The sequence below is a fragment of the Haemorhous mexicanus genome, chromosome 7 (genome assembly GCF_027477595.1).
Source record: "Haemorhous mexicanus isolate bHaeMex1 chromosome 7, bHaeMex1.pri, whole genome shotgun sequence".
Taxonomy (NCBI): Eukaryota; Metazoa; Chordata; class Aves; order Passeriformes; family Fringillidae; genus Haemorhous; species Haemorhous mexicanus.
Window position 1 is genome coordinate 10,544,563 of NC_082347.1, and position 22,329 is coordinate 10,566,891.

General features: G+C 50.2%; 2 protein-coding genes across 4 annotated transcripts in view; both read right to left on the reverse strand.

Moving 5' to 3' along the window:
• The window catches only part of PAPSS2 (3'-phosphoadenosine 5'-phosphosulfate synthase 2), a 31,132-nt gene extending 17,272 nt beyond the window's left edge, over nucleotides 1-13,860 (reverse strand). Inside the window, exon 1 of the mRNA XM_059851071.1 lies at nucleotides 13,723-13,860. Coding sequence (XP_059707054.1) covers nucleotides 13,723-13,743 — 21 coding nt within the window. The 5' untranslated portion in view covers nucleotides 13,744-13,860. The remainder of the gene's footprint in view (nucleotides 1-13,722) is intronic.
• On the reverse strand, nucleotides 7-13,715 carry LOC132329722 (uncharacterized). 3 transcript variants are annotated; one of them, XM_059851075.1, is made up of 3 exons: nucleotides 5,244-13,715; nucleotides 5,119-5,200; nucleotides 7-5,075 (listed from the first exon to the last, which is right to left on the reverse strand). In XM_059851075.1, exons 1-3 carry the CDS (start codon nucleotides 6,041-6,043, stop codon nucleotides 4,809-4,811), a joined length of 1,149 nt encoding a protein of 382 aa, XP_059707058.1. In that variant the 5' UTR covers nucleotides 6,044-13,715; the 3' UTR covers nucleotides 7-4,808. The 3 variants fall into 3 exon arrangements, with proteins under 3 accessions (XP_059707058.1, XP_059707057.1, XP_059707056.1); XM_059851074.1 differs by having other exon boundaries at nucleotides 7-5,200; XM_059851073.1 differs by having other exon boundaries at nucleotides 5,119-13,715.
• Nucleotides 13,861-22,329: the final 8,469 nt, after the last annotated feature.

Genomic DNA, 22,329 nt, shown 5'->3' on the forward strand with positions numbered 1-22,329 from the left:
TGAGAAAACAGAGCAGAACAAAGCACTTCTGTTACCTTGGCTGCTCTCAGGGCAAAAGGGAATCTCTGCTGGGACAAACAGATGGGAGAGAAATGCGAATCCATTAACGAGGTAGCACGGGGTGGTGGTTCACACGGTGAACTCTGGTGCTTTGGTGTGAGTTGGATTTCTGTCTCAGCAGCACAGACTCATTTTTTGGAGGCTCCCTGCCTCTGCCCAGGGTGTTTCAGGTGGTGATGCCTTCGTGCCAGCAGGGAGAAGGTGACTCTGCCAGGTGACTGATCCCCCTTGAGGGCAGGCAGGACACAGAGCCTGGACAGAGACACCCTCCCTGCCTTCTCGACAGTTTCAAACACAGACAGCCTCAGCCATTATGTTAATCAGGCTTGCAAAACAAGAGTGACTTCAGGTGCTAATTTACTAGCTGTGTACTGCAGCTAGGGCAGGAGCAGCCCCCAGCTGGGCACACATGGGATGGATGGGAGGCAGAGCAAACAGCCCCTGATGTGTCCCTGTGCATTCCCAAGCACAACGCTGAGCCAGAGGTCTGAATTTTGGTGCTTCCTAATTCTGGTGGTTCCTAACCTTGCTGACCCCAGAGCATCCACAGAGCTGCAGGTGAAACAGCCTGGCTGTGCCCTGCAGCTCCAGCAACAGCACCTCCACCAGGACTGTTCCACATGAAATATCCACAAGACCTTGTTCATTGAGAGGATGAAGTTCCCAACTGAGGCATGCAAGGGAAAGAACAAGGATATAAATATATCCTGGATACATATCCAGAGAGAGAGAAGAGAAGGTTGCATGGAGACCTCACAGAACTTTCCAGTATCTGAGGGTGCCTATGGGAAGCTGGAAAGGGACTGCTCATCAGAGTGACAGGACAAGGGGAGTGGGTTCAGACTGAAAGAAGGGAAATTCAGGTTAGTTATACAGAAGAAATCCTTCCCTGTGAGGTTGGGGATGGTGCCCAGAGAAGCTGTGGCTGCTCCTGGATCCCTGGCAGTGCCCAAGCCCAGGCTGAACAGGGCTGGGAGCAGCCTGGGATAGTGGAAGGTGTCCCTGCACATGGCAGGGGGTGGCACTGGATGGGCTTTAATGTCCCTTCCAACACAAACCAGTCTGTGCTTCTATAAAAAAACCCAAAACATCTCTAGCCCTGCCCCTGAAAAGGTGAGTGAATGCTCCACATCCTGTGACTCAGAGAATAAAAGATAAATAGCTCAAGACTTGGTTTCTGTGGTTTGTTCTGTTTTGTTGCTTTTTGTGGGCTTTTTTTTGTGGAGGGTTGTCAAAAGTTTGACCATTTTGAGCTCTCAAAGGCGAGACAGCAGCACCATGGATTAATTTTCTCCCATCCCCAGGAGTTCAGGCTGTGTCCCACAGGAGATGAGCCATGATAACGTCTGTGCCTCGGGAAGATGCAGGATCTGGCACATTCCTACATGGCTGATGTAAGGAGATTGTTCTAAGTACAGGGTGCTGTGCCATAAATCTGCCCTGTGTGAGCATCTCAGAGCTGTTATTTTGCACACTGGCACCTTTGGGAGCTTGGGAAAGCACCACTGAGGGCATTTTTGCAATTCAGCAGCACTGTCACACCTCTCCCACCTGCTGGGAGCTCCAGATGGTACCAAATCCCTCAGGTTGTTCTGCTCTCTTCATAAACTTCCCAGGAAACTCTTCCCAACCCTGAGCAACTGGATGGCTGGGCTGGGAGCTTGGTCAGATGGGAATGGGAAAGACCAACTTCCCACCTCATCATCCACCAGCTAGGAATGGTTTGGGAAGCCAGAGCTGAAGTGTGGTGGAAAGGAGTGAAGGCACCAGGAAAACTGATCATTAATGGCCTGACAGCAAATCCTGGAGAGATTTTGCCTAGGAAGAACACATCCTGCAGGATGGTTGGGAGGCAGAGAGAAGCAGTGGAGGGGGTTTAATCAGATGCAGGGCTGTCCTGCTGATTTCATTCTCGGGGTTTTAACCCTGCCACTGCAAATCAAACATATTTAAGTAGATAATCCAATCATCATCACAACATCAACACCTGGATGTTGGGCCCTAAAGCAGGGACAATTTAGGACACTGGTAAGCATGTCTTGGATTAGTCTGGATCAAGGAAATGGTTTGGGAGAGGAACTTCTGACTTATAATTCAGCCCCAGACAAGGCAATAAACGTCCCAGCAGCATCTCCAAAGAAGGGCTGTGCATCCCCTGCCAGACAGATGGTTAAAGATGACACTGCCACACTCTCCCCACTCCTTGGAAATCTGTTTGGCTGTTTGGCCCTGTGTGGATGAGCTCAGTGCTCAGCCCACCCTGCCTTACCTCATCCAGGAAATGAGAAAAAAACAAACACGTCGCTCCAAACCTTGGGCTGAGGCTGCAGCAGACCAAGAAACCAAACCCTGTTTTTGGCCTCCCCTCCTACTGAACCCTTCCATGAGGCTGGCAAACAGGGGGACACCAAGATCTTGGCTGTCTTTTAGGATCAGGCTTGACTGAGCTGCCTGTCAAGGGTCTCTTGGCTCTGTTTCCAAAGTTCCAAAGTGAAGAAGCTTTCCCCAGGTTGCAGCCAGAGGCAGGAGGCTTTTCCTGAGATGTGGCCTCTGAGAGAGGAGAGTCTTGCTGGAAATCAGGAACCACCAGTGTCCTCTGCTCTGAGAGCCACCATTGCTCAATTCACAGCATCCCAAAGAGTGACCTCAGCTCCTCCTGAGGTAATTGGCCCTGGAAAGGAGTAGCTGTGCTTGCCCACATTAATTATTTGTGACAACTCAAGGAGATCTTATCAGGGAGCATCTTCTCCTCTCATCTGACAGTTAAAAGCATGAGGTCTGTGGGGCCTCTCCCAGACATCACTGATGCTTGCTGGGAGCAGAACCACTGCACTTTCAATAGAAAATGCACCAGACAAGAAACATTTATAATCACAGACTTATGGAGGTGTTAGGGCTGGGAAAGACCTTTAAGATCCTCAAGACCAAAAGTCAACCCAGCACCACCACTGTGCTCACCACTAAACCATGTCCTCAAGGGCCACATCCACGTGTTTTTTGAACACTTCCAGGGATGGTGATTTCACCACTTCCCTGAGCAGCCCATTCCAATGTTCTACAGCCCTTTCCACAAAAAGGTTTCCCAATATCCAATCTAAGCCTCCCCTGGCACAACTTGGGGCTGTTTTCTCTCGTCCTGTTCCCTGGGAGCACAGCCCAAGCCCTGCAGGCTCTTCCCCCTCCTGGCAGGGAGTTGTGCAGAGCCAGAAGGTCCCTCCTGAGCCTCCTTTTCTCCAGGCTGAGCCCCTTTCCCAGCTCCCTGAGCTGCTCCTCATCAGAACCCCTCCCCAGCTCTGTTGCCCTTTTGGGTTTAGGGCTGTCCCAACAAATTGCATGGATTTTTTGCCATCTCTCAGTAGGAATTCAAGTATAAACTCTGGTCCTTAGGGCAGCACCTCCTCCTGCCTCCACATCCCCAGTTCTTCAACCAGAACCTCCATGGCTGCATCACGAGTGGGAGCAAGGCCAGAACCACCTGCAAGTGCCACGTTCCACAGCTGAGGGGTGGAAATGAAGGAAGGATGGGAGCTGAGCAGGACATCTGAGAGATCCCCTAAGTGCACACAACACCCTTGCCCAGCTACCCAGAGAAGGCAGAGCTCTGTGATGCTGCAGAAGGAGATGAGGCACCAGAAAGCCACGCTGGCCCATCAGATCCAAGCCCATGTCCTTATGGTGCCCTCAATTCACCCCTGCCTGCTGCAGCTGGCACAGACACGGGTCTGGAAGCTGTCCAGGAGCTGCAGCTCATGGCAAGCTGCAGCAGCAACCTGCTCTGGAGAGGGATTTCATTTCTCACTCCTGAAATCACGGCGAGGCTGAGCAGCACCGCGCTCACTCAGCACCAGCATCCAGCTGGCAGCGCTCAGAGCCCCAGGGAAACCCTGACCCAACAGCCAGGGCAGGGTCAGGACTCCCCCAGCTGCCTTTTGATTTACAGGGCAAGCTCACAGCACCAGGAATATGATTCATTTTTTTCCAGTCAAGCGTTTCACACACACCCTATTTCGGTACCGCAGCCTGGACACGTCTGCAGGAAGGAAAAATTAGAGCTAAATAAAAATAGAGGCTTTTGAAATGTTTGCAGCTGATCCTGTCTGCAAATGGTAGAGGGGGCTTTTAAAATGATAGAATGATCAAGCAAGCCTTCACTCTCACAGGCAAGCAGTGGGATCAAGCACAGGGAGGGATTATTGGGGTGTCCTGTGCAGGGTCAGGAATTGGACTTGAAGATCCTTGTGGGTCCCTTCCAGCCCAGGAGATTCTGTGATTCTGAGTTTTAAGTCAAACACTTCCCTAAGCCTCAGGAGAGTGAGCTACTCTAACATTTAAAAACCCCTCCCAACTCCTGCCAGCACACTGAAAAAAAAAAAGAAAAAATTAATATTTGTTCCTACCAGTTGCATTTGATCTATAAAAATTATGTTTATCAAAATTTTCCTTAAAAAATTATTTTCTTTACCAGGGCTGCTGTGGCAAAAGGGGGATACTGTATCCATGAGCAGCCAGAGGGGAAAACCTTCTGTAAAGGAGTCATTTGCTGAAGAAGAGCAAAACTGATACTCCAAAGAAAAGGAGGAAGAGAGGGAAAACGGGGGTTTTGTCTGTGGAAGCAGAGATTTGATTACAATCATATGAAGAACAATGGAGAAACCTTGGCATCTCTCACACTCTAGCTCAGCTCCTGTAACCCAAACCCTATGGACTTTCCCCAGATATTCATTTACTGCCCTAAGGCAGAAAATGCTTCAAACCCAGCCCCATTCTTTCCCAAGGGAAAACCCCAGCAAGGAGGGAATTTTGCCTGTTGAACCCCTCAGGATGCAGGCCCAGAAGGGGAAGTGGGACCTTGCAAGCATCTTTTGTACTGCCCACCACCTTCCCACTGCTCCCATGCTGGTGTCCACACTGTGACACCACCTTCCTAGTGTCCCCATTGTGCCACCACCTTCCTGCTCCTGTGCTGGTGTCCCTGCTCTGCCACCACCTTCCTGGTGTCCCCACTGTGCCATCACCTTCCTGCCTGCTCCCATACTGGTGTCCCCACTGTGCCACCACCTTCCTGCCTGCTCCCATACTGGTGTCCCCACTGTGCCACCACCTTCCTGCTCCTGTGCTGGTGTCCCCACTGTGCCACCACCTTCCTGCCTACTCCCATGCTGGTGTCCCCACTGTGCCACCACCTTCCTGGTGTCCCTGCTATGCCACTACCTTCCTGCTCCCATACTGGTGTCCCCACTGTGCCACCACCTTCCTGCTCCCATACTGGTGTCCCCACTGTGCCACCACCTTTCTGCTCCCATACTGGTGTCCCTGCTGTGCCACCACCTTCCTGCTGTCCCTGCTGTGCCACCACCTTCCCAGTGTCCCCACTGTGCCACCACCTTCCTGCTCCCATACTGGTGTCCCCACTGTGCCACCACCTTCCTGCTCCCGTGCTGCTGTCCCTGCTGTGCCACCACCTTCCTGCTGTCCCTGCTGTGCCACCACCTTCCCAGTGTCCCCACTGTGCCACCACCTTCCTGCTCCCATGCTGGTGTCTCAACTGGGCCATCACCTTCCTGCTTCCATGTTGGTGACCCTGCTGTGCCACTGCCTCCCTGGTGTCCCCGCTGTGCCACCACCTCCCTGGTGTCCCCACTGTGCCACCACCTCCCTGCTCCCCTCTGCTGTCCCCCTGTTCCTTGCCCAGGGGCTGAGCCTCCTTTCCCTGGAGGTGACAGGACCTGTGTTTTCTCTCCAGGCTGAGCTGGGCAGTGCCACTGCTGTGTCCCCCCAGCCCTGCTGGGGCTGAGGGGCTGCCAGCCCTGCCAGTTCCAGGCAGGGTGCTGGGCTGGATCCCTTTCTGCAGCCTGTGCTGTGAGTAAAGCCCAGAGCTCAAGCTCAGCTCTGCTTGGCACTCTCTGCCTGTTCCTTTGGCATCGCCCCCGGGGCCCTGCCAGGAACGTAGCACACAAAACCTCAAGGAGAGCAGCAGAGCCATCCCAGTGCCCCAAAACAAGCAGCCTTTCAGCCTGGAGACAGGCAGCTGCAGATGCCAAACCTCACCAACACAAGATTTTCAAGCTGCTGTTAAGCTGAAGCCGTGTTTTCTTAAGCCACAAGAATTTCTGAGCTCTTAGCGAGACCGTATTTGCTGATGGCAGCTCAAATATTTTTTCTCTTGGCATAAATTCACACAGCTTGGGTTGTCACAATCAAGTTTTATACAATACTGGCACACAAAAAAAGAGAAGAAGATCAACAAAATCAGGCTCATGTTCCAGTAACTTCCCAAATCAGATGCTGATTTCTACACTGTGAGTCCAGATCAGCAGCTGGGGGCTGAAATCTGCCTCTCTGAGGGCTCCCAGCTCAGGCCTTTCCTTATCTTGGAATGAAGTGATGTCACTACTCTCATTTCCTCGATGCAAAAAAGCCAGTGACTCATCCTGTGCTCCTACATTTTTGGGATAGACTTGTAAGGCCAGGACAGATGTTAAAAAAACAAATCTCCCCATTTTCATTCCTGAAATCTCAAGGGACAGCTGCAGGGACAACGAATATTTAACAAACAAAGCATTTTCTCAAAAAGAACAATTTAAACACGAAAACCCCTCCATGGTGGCCCAAAGTTTAATATTCAGAGCAGCTCTGCTGAGTGATCTCCCCCAGGTGAACCCACCTGAGCAGCTGGGCCCCTGCTCCTTTTGCAAACAAGGGGTTTGGCATTGCAGAAGAATTTGCCTTGGTTTGATGCCTGCCAGGAAAACCACCCAGAACACACGGCCCTGCTTCTCTGCCTTCTCCTGGAGAAAAAGATCTGGCTACAGAAATGGGAAACTGAGTATCAGTCCCTCAGATTGCAGGAACTAGGGGAAAAGAGGGCAAAGGTACAGATTCTGACTACACATTAACTTCAGTATCAAAAAGATTTCCAGGGAGGAATTGTATCCACATGTAAATATTTTTTTTTTTCCCCTGAATAGGAGATTCAGGAATTTAATTTGTGGGTTGTGGTTCTCTATGGTAAATATGGCACTGTACATGTCCCACCTCCTGCTGTGGCAGGACAGGCACCCTAAACCTGAGAACAAGTCTCAATGAAAAGGGGATAAAATACCCCCTTTTACCATGCCCAACAAATACCTCTCAGGAAAGAAATCCTCTGTCTTTAGGGAAGCTCCAGGGGTTTCACAAGCAGCAGGAGCTACAGAGGATCTGTGTTTCCAGCAGCTCCATCAGGTTTTAAAATGCATCTATTTCTGATTCCAGGGCAGGGAAGGGAGCTGGGGAAGGGGCTGGAGCCCCAGGAGGGGCTGAGGGAGCTGGGACAGGGGCTCAGCCTGGAGCAAAGGAGGCTCAGGTGGGACCTTGTGGCTCTGCACAACTCCCTGCCAGGAGGGGACAGCCAGGGGGGGTCGGGCTGTGCTGCCAGGGAACAGGGACAGGACAAGGGGAAAGGGCCTCAGGCTGGGCCAGGGGAGGCTCAGCTTGGACAGCAGCAGGAATTTCTGCATGGAAAGGGTGCTCAGGCCTTGGCAGGGGCTGCCCAGGGAGCTTTGCAGTGCCCATCCCTGGAGGTGTCCCAGGAAGGGCTGGAGGTGGCACTCAGTGCTCTGGGCTGGGGACAAGGTGGGCACTGGGCACAGCTGGGACTCCATGGGCTGGCAGGGATTTTCCAGCCTCAGGGATTCTGGGATTCTGTAAAAGAACTCATTCTTCTGCAAGTCTTCTCCTCTGCAGGACCTGGTGGCAGCCTGAAGAAAGGGAAAAGCTGGACTCCAGCCCAGGCTGGTGGGCTCCCAGTGTGTGGCCACACGGTGCCTCTCCCTGCCTCAGGCTGGGGTCAGTGGTCACCAGCAGGTCACAGGACACCTGTGTCCACCTCAGCTCCTTTTTTAGGGTTTTCAAAGTGCAAAAGCAGCAGCAGGAAGGAGCTCAGGGGAGCTGGGCCAGAAGCACCACACAGGACACGGTTAAATGGGGGAACTTTGCCTGGAGGGCCAAAAGTTCACTAGGCTGGAAAAAACCATGATGATGAATTCATGGAAGGAAAGTTCATCAAGAACTATCAGGAGGAAAGGCACAGCCTCTGATATCTCAGGTTGTAAATCAGTGGAAAGGGGGACAATACAGTGGTGTCCCAGCCATCAACTCTTTCCTGACTGCCACTGGGAATGACAGACAAGGTCAGATCTTCCCCTCACTCAGCACCTCCTCAGTCCCCTCAGAATTCCTGCTGGATGGAGACATGGCTGTTTTCACTGCTGCACCACTGAATGTGCAGCTCTACAAAACCAGCTGCAGGAGACAAGTGCAAGTTGAGGATCAAGAGGATGAAGTTTTCCTACCCCATCTCCCTGTGCATCTGAGTCCTACGAGCTGCAAGATGGGTTTTTAATGTGTGAGTGCACACAGGGTTACCTAGACCCTGGCCTGAGTCAGCTCCAAGGATGTTGGACCCTTCCTGAATGAGTGGCTGCTCAGCATTTCCCCCACCCCTCTCTAAAGCAGGAGTAGGCACAGCCCTTGGTCATTCCATGCTGCTCACAGGCTGGCCCAAGGACACTTCCACATTTTCCTTGGAGATTATTGTTGTTAATTGGTTCCTCAAAAGTTCATGCAAACTCCCAGCATCTCTCAGAGGGTGGCATCACCCCCAGTTTTACAGCCCCAGAAGGGTAGTGGTGAATAAGACCAGCAGCAGATGAACTTTAGCTCCCCCAATATTTAAGACATAAAAACGACCTATGTTTGAAGAGCAGCTCCTCTGCACCTCTGAGAGCTCCACACCCCTCACATCCACTCCCAGGGTCTCAGATCAGCTTTCCAGAGATGCAATGAGAATTTCCAGAGATGCAGTGAGCTGCCCCAGCCATGGCTGGGGGTGCTCATCATGCCCAGGGATAGGTGCCCAGCTCAGACCCCCCTATAAAAAACCCTCCTCTAAAATGACTTTTTCCCCCTCTTCCCACGTTCACTGGCAGCACAGCCTAATGATCTTCCCATCAGAAGGGCTGGGCAGGCCTGAATGATGACCTCCCACCCAAGCACACTTTTTGCACCTCAGTGGGAAGCTAAAATACAGTTTGATACAGAAGAAAACATTTTGTTCTGCCAGAGAGGCCACGAAGACCTCCAGGTCAGAAAGTCTTGGAAATGTAGGTGCAGACGGCTGTTTTCCAGCAATGCACAGAAAAAGCTCATCTCAACAAGCCACAAAGTGCTGCAGCTGACAGAAAATCAAATCAAATCCATGTAAAACAACTCCTTCCTCAAGCTCTGCTCTCCAAACGCATTTTGGCACCCGCCCAGCAGACAAAGCTTTTGACACATGGAGCTGTAACCGAGCCAAGCTGTGAGCAAAGACCACTCTGGGAGGGACAGGAGGCAGAGCTAGCAAGGAACGACCAGCCCCACAGGCAAATCCCACCCTCCCAGCATCCCGTGGCATGACGCACAGGCAGGGCTTTTTTGCATCCCTCCTTTTGTTAATGATACACTCTGTGTAAATTTTCACTTGGAAATGATTAAGCTGTGAACCCATTAAGGAGCTATTTCTCACTGCCTTCAGCTGTGACACCCCGCTCATGATAACAGCAAATTCATAAATGGCAACCTGAATTACACAGCCTTTTTCTTAATGGATTTTTTGAGAAGCAAAGTGTGACCAAAGTACAAGTTCAAGCATTCACACAGGCCCTGCATGCCTCTTATCTTTTGGGGGCACCTACAGCTGTGAGTTTCTCTAGAACACCTGGTTTCAGATAGGCAAGGGCTTGTCATTTCTAAAGGCACCCTCCAGGATCAACATCAGCCTAGTTCAAATAATAATAATTTAAAAAAAGGCAAATATGCCAGTGTTTGTCTTGAAAACCCTCCAGAAAAACAAAATCTCCCTGGCCTAAATCTAAGCTGCAGCTGCAGTGCACATGTCTGGGTAGTGAGAGATGGCAGCACCACTCCAACCACCACCAGCAGAGGTGCTCAGACCACACCAAGATGGTTATTTAATTCCCCAGCCCCTGGAGGGCTCAAGCACAGAAAGGAGAAGGCATTCATATTTAAAACCTGCAACTTTTCCTGGCTTTTCTTCCCTGAAATCCCCCAAATCTAACCTGTCTGCTCTTACAGAGCAGAGTGTGGTTATTAACCACTGGTCTGGCACACTGGCAGACCAAGTAAATGAAAGAGCAAGAGACTGGAAAGGGAACTTTCTAACAGTGAAGAAATTGGAAGAAAAGGGGAGAAAGTTATAATTAACAAAGCAACAGAAGTTCATCACCTCACCTTTCCATGGCCTTTGAAGAAAAGAGATAGAAAGCAAACAAAGTAATAGGAAATAAACCAAGAAATCCCAAGCATGCAACAAGCAGCTGGGAAACAATCACCTCTGGATGTCACGGTGCAATGAGCTGGGCACTGTGTTCCACAGGATAAATCATGCTGGAAGAACAAGCAGCTTGTGACTCGCTGGGTAAAACATGGGTTTGAGAAAACTCACTTTATGGAGTGACTCAGTGCAGAGCAAGCCATGCTAACTCCGTGAAATCATGGCTGTGCTGCCCTGTCCCCCAGGCAGTGTCACTGCAATGAGCTGCTCAGGACTGCTTTGAAAATAAACATCTTTCAAGTTGTTTTGCTCTTTACTTTCAAGGCAACAGTTCAGAGTAAAGTGTGAGAGAGATGAATGCACAGTTTGGGGTGTTTTAATAAGCTTTTTCTTTCATGTTGCTTGGCAATTAAATCGATGGAGATGTACATTTGTTCCTGCTCTGCCTGGGGTATCACTCAGTCCATCTGAACTCTGCCCTGCAGCTCCATTTTTTTCAACATGAGAGTAATTTTTAGGCACAGAAACAAAACCTCTTTCCTCAGGGTTGATTTGATCTTGTGGGTTTGTTGCTTGCCTTTAAATAAATTTAAATAAGCCCACATCATTTGCACATAAGCCCTGCACAAACACAAGTGAGCCAGCAGAAGTTCCAGCTCTGTGACCCTCCGGGCAGCGGCAGCACATCCCACTGCCAGCCAGGGATGCCACACCAGCCAGATTCCTGGAGATGCTGCCGCCAGACCAGGCAGGTGACAAAGCTGGAACACTTCTGAAAAAGGCAGTTTCAGTACTGGGCTCTCATTCTCCCCAAGCACCTGCAAGGGCACCCGAAGAGAAACTTCACTGGCCGGGGGCAGGACTCCCAACGCCTCCATCCCGTGACATGAGCTGAGCTGCACTTTCCACACAGCCCTGGGGACACGAAGCCACGCAGGCAGTGACCCTGCCAGGGTAGGGCTGTGGCTCTGAGCTCCGTGGCAAGCTTCCCTGGAGCACAGTGCACCATCTGTGTCCTCCTGGCCGTCAGGAAAACGCCGCTGGCTCAGCGGGCACGGGGAGCGAGCTGCGGAAATACCGGCGGCACCGCAGGTGTGGGGAGAAGGAGCTGCTCTTTGCACAGAGCTCAAAGAAGCCCTGAGCCCTGAAAGCCACGCTGTGCAAGAGCCCACACAATGAACAAGGGCAGGCCCACAGCTGCACCTCCCTCACTGCACTCCCTTCACCGTGTGCTTGCTCCTGAGAGAGAGCAGGGTTTGCCACTGAGGCACACAGGAGGGACATTGAAGCTGAAAAGTCATCATTACAGGACTGCCCAAAAAGTCAGTCCTGAAAGTGGCCAGGAATAAATGCTTTCTGTCAGTGAGGGCTGGGAACAGGAGGGCACTGCCTGGCACGTAGAGAACTTCATGCCTCTTGCAGTGTCGTGAGCAGAAATGAAGAGAGCACAAAGTGTTTCCATATTAACTGGCCAAAGAGAGATTCCTGCACACCAAGTCTCTGGTCCTCACACAAGGCAGAATTAAGGTGCCATGATCATTTTTAAGGACAACACATGCAGAAGCAAAAAAAAAACCAACCCAGTTTTCTTCTTTACACCTTCCCATAGTAACAATTAATAAATAGGTGTGCAATTGAAGCATCCTCAAACCAGATTCAAACTCCAGAGAACATTATTCAGGCTGAATTTAGGATTTAAATCCTGGGCTTCTAGTTATTCAATTTCTCAAATAACACAGCAGTCCAGCTCACAACAGCTAGCACTGCTGTGCCTTTCCAAAACTGACAGCTGATCAACATCACCTGCAAAACCCAGCTCTGACATCCCCTCAGCTGGAGAACAAAGCTGGTAACATCCAGCCTCACAAAACCCGGTCTGTGGGACAAAGAAACCGTGATAAAACGGAGGTTTTAGTAGCAACAAGGATTTTTAGGGGTAATAAGGAGAAGGAAGAATGGGGAATAAGAAGGGGCAGCAGAAGGATGATTCTATTGCTGTATCAATAGGGATCTCAACAGGATAAACTATTGTGTCTTCTTTTTAAAATGGAACACTTCTGGCTGTTGCAGCTACATAAAGCATCACAACAAATGGTCTGTGGGCACAAAAAAAGGTCAAAGGACCCTGAACAAAGTGAAATTCCTTATTCAGGCCTTTGATATAAACTGGAGATGGCTGAAACCAAGAAGCTGCCGAGGTTGCAGTTTGGAGAGAGAACTTCCTTTACAGTCTGTGCAACCACATCTTCCTGACAAGGGACAGGAAGATCACTAATGGGACATCGCTGTTTCACCATCACTCCTGAGAGCTCTTGTAATTAGCGAAATCACTCCTTTTCTCACTCCATCGGACACCTGGCAGATAAGCACACAAAAATCCGTCTACAACTGTCAAGCTGATAGCATCTGTTTTGACAGCCACGGCACAAAGGTCAGCCACAAACTCCCTTATAAAGGTCATTTTTCCAGCCCAGGGTGGAGGCAAAGGAGAGGGATTATTCTGGAAGTTCAGCAATACCTCTCTCCTGTCACAGCAATGAACAGAACTCCCATACACAGCTCACGGCTCGCACCTCCCCTGCCTGAAATAATCCCTAAACCACAGGTTTTTGCGTTTCCAAGAACGCCCCGCTGCACAGGCTCGCTTTGTTCCGTGTGGGTTTGGGTGCATTCCTCCTCGGACAGATTACCACTGTGTCCAAAATGCATCAAATCCATCGGAAAAGTTTATGGCAAACTTTAAAAAAAAGTTAAAAAATCAAATCAACCAGCAGAAAGCAGCCCCAAAGACTTACGTCAAGATTTCTTCTGGTTCTGATTTAAAACCTGGAAAACGCACAGACAGCCAGAGGGACCCAGAGCTCCCATCCCAGACCCAAGGAGTAGGGGAGGGTGGCTGGCAAGCGGAACGCGATGTCTGGCTGCAATGGCTGTGATCTGCAATTCGAATTCCTAACCGAGCCGTGCCCTGGCTATGATTCCTTGGCTTTGCCGCGCGTCTTCTAAAGCGCTGCTGAGAGCCTGACGGCGGCGGTGAGCGCCTCGCCAGCTCCTTCCCCCGCCTGCCACCGGGACAGGGGACACCCAAAAAGCCACGAGCGAAGCAGGAGCTCCCGGGACCTCCGGCCGTGCCCGGGGCACAGCGGGACAGGTGCGGGATGCGGCCGAGCGTCAGCGGAGGATGCTCGGCCAGCGCAACCATCCATCCATCCCGCCGCCCCGAGTGATGGATGGGCTGGCAAACTCCCCAGCGCTGCCGGGACTGCCGCTGCCCGGGCATCCCAGCGCGGGACAGGGAGAGGGACCCGCGGGGACAGCCCGCCGCCCGCTCCCCGGCGCGTCCCTACCGTGTGCTCTCGGCTCGCCATGGTGCTGCCGCGGCGGGCCGGGCCGGCCGGGGCTATAAGGGCTGCGGGACACGTAGCGCGGCCCTGGGCCGGCCCCTCTCGCCCTGCGCCCGCCCCCGCCGCCGCCTCCTCCGGCCCGGCCCCCGGGGGAAGCGGGCAGGGCGCTCCGGGCCGGGGGCGCGGCCCTCAGCCCCCGGAGGAGCGGGCGGAGAGCGCACGGTGAGCTGCGGCAGCGTGCCTGGGGAAAGGTGGCCTGAAATGAAGCGCTTGGGGCTCTGCTGCCGCCGCCGGGGAGAGGAGAGGGAGGAGGAACGGCAGCCCACACAACGCTGCCGGGCGAAAAAGCAGCTCCCGAGGAGGAGGGTGATGATAAAAATGATGTTTAAAACAAGCGGTGCTGGAGGTTGGTCCCTGAGGGTTTGGGAAAAATACAGAAAAAGTTGAGAGGAAACACGGAGGAGCCTCCCAGCAAACAAAGGGCAGCAGGTGAGGGGAGAGAAACGCCGTGACTGACAGCTCTGCCCCAAATCCTGTTTCCCACTGCTGGAAAAGCTCAGGTCCCTGAACTCTGCTGAAACAGAGGGAAGGAGAAGCAATGCCCTGGTGGAGAGAAACTGCAGTACAACCCTGGGATGGCCCGTGAGCCAGGGACAGAGAAAGGAAGATCCTGGTGGGTGGGTGGGTGGGTAATTCTCACCCTGAGGGTGAACGGTGCCATCCAGCATGGCACTTGTCCTCCTGGACCACTGCCTCCTGCTCCTTACCCATCCATGGATCCATCCCAGGGCCACAAGGATGGCTGTGCCAACTGTGCTGCCTCTCCTCTAGGAGGAGATACCTCACTTCTCCTCGTGCCCGCAAGAGCAAAGCTCCCTCCAGGTCCAACATGCTGGGCCTACTTTATCTTTTCAGCATATGATCACCAGCAGTCCATAAAATATTCCTGTTTCATCTCTGCTTTTCATTCCAGCAGAGTTTAAAATCCTTGATGCCCTGACTGAGCCCCTTGAAGGAAAAGGAAAAAGGTGTTGGGATTTTGCAATGCTCCCCGTTCTCCTGATGAACTCTTGAAACAGAAAATGGGAAACCCCAAGGGAGCAGTGAAGGGATAAATGGGGTTCCCCAAATGAGATCTTGCCACAGGAAGAACACTGTGGGAAAACAGGGACGTGAAGGAATGGGGCTGGAAGGAGGCAGCAGCACCTGCTCAACCAATTCCCAAAGCCAGGCAGCTATTAGAGTGTGATCAGCTATCAGCTGAACTAATCCCCAGTGTAATTCCAGTTAAACCCATGGCATTACATTCAGGATTAACTCAGCTAAATAATACCAGGGTTGCTTTTGAGCATCACTCATTCCTTGCTTTTCCTCATAGTGTTTTTCTCAATTAAGGGCAGATTACATTTCTGCCATAGAAACAACACAGCAAGGTTGGAAGAACAGGGAAAGAAGGCTGAATACAACATCCAGTGGAAAAGTCCGTTCTGGCACACTTGAAATTCACATCTTTGTGAATTACCTTGCCTTTCTGAGCCTTCAGGAAAGCAGAAGGGTGGAAAAGGTGCCCAACAGACCAAGGCCAGCAGGGAAACACATTTAGTGAACAACAAGGAGCAGCACAAAGGGCATTGTGAAGAAGAAGAGGCACAAAGAGGGGCTTCTGTAACAACAGACCATCTAAACCACCCTGGCCTGACACACAACTGGCTCTAGAGAGGGCATTTTGAAGGAAAACATTTTTTCTCATTAAAAGCGGGCTGTAGAGAGGAAAGGGGGAAAACTAGTGTTACAATGTGACAAAAAAATTAGCATCCAGAGCATGTAACACCCCCATGTTTCCCCTAGATACCTATCAGTGAGACAGAAAATTAGTCAACATCATCTCCATTTGTTGCATCATTCTTCACTTCTAACTTCAAAGTTATTTCCCTTCTAGGAATTAAACTGACTGCTCATAACCTTCCTGAGAATTCTAGCAAATATTTTGTGCTTAAGAGATCCAAGTGTTTTTCACCTATTTTTCACTTATTTTTCCCAAGCACAATGGAAAGAATTGCATGAACTTTCATTACATTAAGCTATAATAACGAAATAGATTTGGATATTGTCACAAGTTTTAATTTGTGTGGGGCTTTTCAAGGAAATAACTGATGAAACAATCAGAAACTAAGCAAGAAAGAAAAAAAACCCAAAAAACTAGTTGCTTACCTCAAGAGACACACAAATTAGTGACTCAATTTTCATCAGAGAATTTCTTGGGCTATTGAACAAGAGCTTCAGCCTCACACAGCCAGGGAAAGCAGCAGCATCCCAGCAAAGCAGGCAGGGGCTGCTCCTGGATCCCTGGCAGTGCCCAAGGCCAGGCTGGACAGGGCTGGGAGCAGCCTGGGATGGTGGAAGGTGTCCCTGCCATGGCACAGGTGGAATGGGATGAGCTTTAAGATCCCTTTTAACTCATACCATTCATTTATTTTATGATTACAGGGAAGATTTTTATTTGTGGGGATTCTCACTCTACTTACAGGAGTAAACTGGGACCCCTCTCCTTACTGGGAAGGACAAAATGAAGTCATGCCCCTGTGAGCTGCCCTTGTGCACTGGGATCCAGCATTTTCCTGCAAAGTCTGTACTGCCCTGACACCCTGATCTCAAAGAAACAATAAATCCCTAGAGAAAGAGCTCTCAGGAGCCCATTGTGCAAGCTGTTAACACTAACAGAGAGCAGAACCTAAATATAACTCCCCCAAACAGGCCCAGCAAGCAGCTGCTTGGGAGGCATTTGCTCCATCCATCTTCCCCATTCCAAAGCACCTTCTTAGTCCAAATTCCTGTCCCAGCACAACCCAAGGAATTGCCCCAAAGCACCAACACTCAGGTCAACATTCCCAAGCTGGCCATGAGCAGTGGGACAGCTTCACCAACACCTTCTGCTACCTACAAGGTGGAGATGAAGAGGCCACCTCCCTTCTGCTCTGAGCTATCAGCCCCAGAAGTGCTGCAGCCTCTGGGCAGTGCCATGCAAGGAAAGAGCCGTGCCTGGCAGAGCTCTCCCACAGGGAACATCCAGGGGGAGGTCACTGTCTCTGAAGTTGCACAGCTATGCTCTGAAATCCTTGCAGGAATTCCCTCATTTGATGACTGCTGGGTGGAAAAGCACTCCACTGCTCCCTACACTCAAGCTACTCCACACTGCTGCTGCCTCTGCTCTTGTTAATTTGCTTTCCTAGCACAGGGAACATGCAGATCAAGGTACAATGCCTGTGGGGGTCTCTGGGTCTGGATTGAAGGCATTTGAGACAGTAATTAATGTCTGGACTCAGGTGTTTATTATTTCTTATCAGTGAAACAGCCTCACTACTGTGAGTTTGGCAGATTTTCATTCGAAGGCACCAAATGGCCAACAATCTCTTGGTACAAGGGCTTTTATGACTAAACTATTCAATGAAGAGCTGACACCTGGATTATTTTCCCTTTTACCCCAATAACTGATCCCACAGAGCTGCAATGGGGACTTTTCTGCCCAATTACAAAATGCCACCCATGAAGAAGAAGGAAGAAGCAGCCTAGGACCACACCTTGTGCCCTCCATCCTGCTTCCATCCACAACATAGTAAAAATCCCCAAACCTCAATTTCTCACCAAGGGATACACCCACACTGCTCTCTATAATCTATTGCACACTTTTGTGGGTTCCAGGCTATCTTGAAGTCCTGGAAACTTTCTCCATGAGTGAGGGACAGAGTCAGTGCTGCCCTGAGGGTCAGGGCACCCCAGAGCAGAGAGAGAAATATTCCCAGTGCCCTGGGTTTCCACAAGTGCCTTGCTTAGTTTTTCAAGTGATGGAGACAAGGTTGTTGCCTTCAGCACCATTTCTTCTCAGATTCTCTGGCTTTGTTTTGCCAAAGTGCCAGGGGAAGCTGTCACCAAGTTAATGGAGCATCCTGCAGTCACTGGGAGTGGGACAAATTCTGTTCATCCTGTCCCCAGTGCATGAGGTACCTTTGAAATCTGAGTATTCCCTAAATGAACACACGTAACTCCTCTGGCATCAGCCTGCAGAGATACCAAACTGCCCCAACAAGCACTTCCAGCTTATCCACCTCACCTTTCACCCTTTGCACAAAGGGGGTTGAATTCTGTGCATAAGTCAAGGGTGGATCTGCAGCCCTAAAGCCTCACTTGTGAAATGTCAAATCAGAAATGAGCTAAGAAAGCCAAGCACAGATTACTGAAAGCACCAGAGATCCCAGCTTAGGGCATTACCTCCTGGAGTCAGCAATCAGGACTTGAATGAGAACAGGAAATGTTTTTCCTTTCTTTGTTCCATAATTCAAACACACAGGATCATCCCCAACTTTCAGAAAGCTGGTTGAGAGAACAAGAGCTCCAGAAGTGACAAGAAATCAGCCACTGATTCCTCCAGCACTGGCAACACCCACTGCTGTTGGGGACTGCCACAGCCAAAAACTGAGTTCCAAACCAGTTTGCCAGGATTTCACAATGGGAGAGAGGAGCCCAAGGCAGGAACAAGCCCTGCACCTACCTGGGTCTTCTCATAGTGCTGCAGAGCTCACTTTAAACAGCCCAGGCCAGGTTTTTAATGCCCCAGTGACACAGCCACTCCTGCTCCCCAGCAGGATCTTGCTTTCCCACACAGCCTCTGGGCTGCACTGACAGTTCTGAAGGATCCCAGTGCAACTGGTCCAGCCTTGGGGATGGCATCCCACACAGGCCAAATAATCATGAGGGAAATGGTAAAAATGCAAATCAATCAATCTCACAGCTGCTTCTGTCACTTTCATTTTTAGGGTAGGGACAAACGTGTCCTGTTCTCCAAGCACTGCTCAGCACAGGATGCCAGGCTGGCCGAGGCTGCAGGAGCTCAGCAGGCACCTGGTGTCACCTCCCTGCTCCAGCAGGGCCATCCCAGAGCCCAGGGCACAGCACTGTGTGCACCCAGCTGTGCCCCAGCCCCAGGGAGGAGAGCCCCCAGGCTCTGTGGGCAATCTGCTCGGGGCTGGGCACTGCCCAGGGAAGAAGTTGTGCCTCCTGGGCAGGGCAATGGCTGGGCATCACCTTCTGCCAACCAGATCTGTAAACTTGATTTTTCTCACTCAGCTGTTTTTTGTGGGTTTTTTTTTTTTTTTAATTCATATTTCTATTTTCCCTTTGCCTCACCATAAACCTGTGGTGCCTTCAAGGTTTCCTTGCCAGTCCCACAGAACCCAGAGCAATCCCAGCTCCCACTTGCAGACAAACATCATGCTCTCCCTCTGATTCCACACCACAGCTCCAAGATATAAAATATATAAAATATATATCCCTACCAGGGCCTGGACAACAGTCTACAAGGAAGGGAATATTGATTTTACAAGTATCTTGGCTTGGAAGAAAAACAAGGATTCTTATCCTTTTGTGATGTGTCATATTGCAGTAAAGATATTTATTTATTGAGTGTAATTATCTACTACAGGTCTGTTGCCTTTGCCCTATGTGATTTCTTATCCCTATCACAGACTTTGACCCATATCCCTACCTTGTTCCTTTTACAATAGCAGAATAAAAATCCCAGCTCCTGAAATTTTTTCAGATTCACTTCCCTACAGTAATCTGGAAACTCAGGAAGTCAGATTAGAAGCCATGTATGTCTTCTTCTAAAAGCAGGCTGGCAGAAAAAAAGGCCAAAGATATCTACAGAGATACCAGGCCTGCTACAGCTGCCACCAGGACAGTGGGGACTGAAGCTCAATCAGTTAAGGAAGGGCCAGTTTAAAACCCAGCCTCTCCAGGGCCAGGCAGTGCTGGAGCTGGACAAGCCCAGACAGGTGGGAAGTCAGCTCCTATCACATTTTGAAGTCTAATTTCATCCTAATCCTTTGACAAAGCAGCCAGCTGTGACAGCAGCTCCTACCTGTCACTCCCTCCATCTCCAGACACTCGTGAGCAGGAGCACCAAGCACTTTGCCAGCACAGGGAAAACCCCATGCTCCCCACCTGTTTTCACTCCTGTGCACAAGCAGATTTAGGATCTGCAATACACTGCTGGATTGTAGCACTTTCCTCCCCTGTGCCATTCCCTAGTGGGGTTTGTCACACAGATTTCCAGACAAGCTGTCAACCATGACAGATGTGTGCTGCCACCAGCTAAGAAAAGGTTTCTCACAAGTTTCTCATGGTTTCTCACAGGAAAACCATGTGAAGGGAAACTTCTTCTGGTTTGCTAAACTCAATTTTGCTATTTTCAGAATAATCCAGAGAAGCCTTGCCATAGAAAAGCCAGTCAGGTAGAAGTGATAAGCTAAAAAAAAAAATCAGGGTGATATTTTGGTGCTGGGTGCTTTATTCAAGCACTGATTTGGAGGCACCTCAAAGCCCATCCAGGACCACCCCTGCCATGGCAGGGACACCTTCCACCATTCCAGGCTGCTCCAAGCCCTGTCCAACCTGGCCTTGGACACCTCCAGGGATCCAGGGGCAGCCACAGCTGCTCTGGGCAAAGTGGCCCAGTAAGCATGACAGAGTTCAAAGCTCCTGAAAGCTCTCCCTTTCTGTGCAGGATGGAAACAATTCCTCATTCCCCAGCAGAGCTGTCTCCTGCAGCCCAGGTCTCTGCTCTGCAGGCTGTGTGTGAGAGCTGAACAAGTAGGTCACATGAACCTCTGCAGCTCCTTGTCTTGCCTCATCCAGCTGGAAGCTCCAAGCACACCCCCAGATTTGGCTTTGACACCCAGCTCCAACCCTGTGCCCAAAGCTGGGCTGATCAACACATGCAGCACCTCCTGGGGGAAAAGAAAAAGAAAAAAAAGAACCTGAACCTATCAAGAACCTCCTTGAGTCACCACTTCTTTCCTGCCTGAGCAGGGACAGGGGGCACAGGGCAGTCAGGCCTTGGCATGCTGGGAGTGTCATCTGCTCCCAGCTCTGCCTGGAAAGGATGCAGATGGTCACAGGGGAGATTTGCTCCATGGGAACACTGGAGGATCCATCCCACCTGATCTCAAACTCAGGAGAAGAAAGGCAAAGGGGAAAGCGTCACTGTCATATTTTCTGAAAAATCCCTTTGCCAGGATTTTTCTCCTGAGAAGCTGAGAAGCCTTAGAAAAGAGATTTAAACAATAATTATCTGATTGCTTGGAATGTGGTTTGGAGGTTGCTTACCAACAGGTGCATCTCTGATTGGTTCCAGGTGAATTGTTTTTACTTAATGACCAATCACCATCAGCTGTGTCAGACTTGCTGGTCAGTCACAAGTTTTTATTATTCATTCTTTTCTTGCCTTCTGATGTCTCCTTTCTCTTCCTTTAGTACAGTTTTAGTATATAATTTTCTTTTAATATAACATAATATCATACAATAATAAATCAGCCTTCTGAGAACTTAAGAGTCAATTCTCACCTCTCACCTTGTCCTGGGGACCCTCACAACACCACAACAATTAATAACCACAGGAAACCTCCTGATTATCCCCAGGGATAATCAACCCCTGGAAAACCCAACATCCTCACTGGTGGGTTCAGGGCAGAGCTGAATTTCCTGCAGAGGAAAGATGTGCTGCTCTTTGCCACACCAAGGCCCACGAGACCTGAAGAACAGCCTGATAATTCTGGGTTATGGGAGATGAAATCTGAACCCCAAAGGCTTTCCTGCAAGGCCAGGACCCAGCAGGATTTTGCATATGCTTCATGCTTGAGAGGGCTAGGAACACAAGGCCCTGGGGAAGCAGGTCCTGGATAATAAAAGCAGCAGGCATGCAGGCAAACAGAGAAATGCAGGGTAGGGTTGGCAAAACTCTTTATACTGCAAAAAATTAAAATTGTTCTACGCAAATCCATGTGCAAGAAATGACCTGTGGCATCTGGTGAGAAAGTTCTGTAGCAGAAGATGGGAACCAGAGCATGAAACTTCCATAGGGCCATGCCTGACCAACCAAATAAATATAAAAACCTCACTGGCCTAATGATTAACTTTCCTGAGGAAAAAAGGGAGGAAGATCTCTGCCAGCAGCGAGCTGTTGGACCTCATCTGGAAAACCAAGTACAATGGTGGTCACTAAAGTTCATAAGAAGTGAAGTGAAACAAGCCAGCACACACATGAAATAAGTCAGGTGAGGAGGAGAGATGGAGAGGGACCAACTTATCAGATCTGGCAAAGCCAAGACTGAAATGAGATACCAGAGGCCTCTCCAGAGGGATCAGGTCAATGACTATGTCAGGACACAACAGGGAGACAAAGGGTGAGTATAACATTACAGGCTGCAAACCAAAGCCCTGAGCATTTCAAATCTCCCTTCTGCCACAGGAACCAGGAACTGGAGCTTAGGGGGCTGGGGTTTTTAACTTGATAGGTAAATGAGAGGCTGGACATGACCTGGTAGCCCAGAAAGCCAACTCTGTCCTGGCTGATCCAGCACAAAGGTGGGATCACAGAGGAGCAAGAGCCACCTCCCTATGCTTTGGACAGAACTGATTGTTTGAAAATATTCCCTCTACCTCATCCTTTGTATATTTATTCTAACAAACCAATGATTCATTTCAAACAACCAAAATTTTAAAAATACAGGATATTGCACATTCATAAATATTAGAAAGTTGTTCCAATTTTCAGAA

Excerpts from the sequence above, each read along its gene's own strand:
- LOC132329722 (XM_059851074.1), bottom strand. The coding sequence starts at position 6,043 with ATGGCTCTGCTGCTCTCCTTGAGGTTTTGTGTGCTACGTTCCTGGCAG. Across the intron at positions 5,201-5,243 it reads ATAGCAGGGACACCAGGAAG|GTGGTGGCACAGTGGGGACA; the intron begins GTGGTGGCACAG and ends GTAGGCAGGAAG.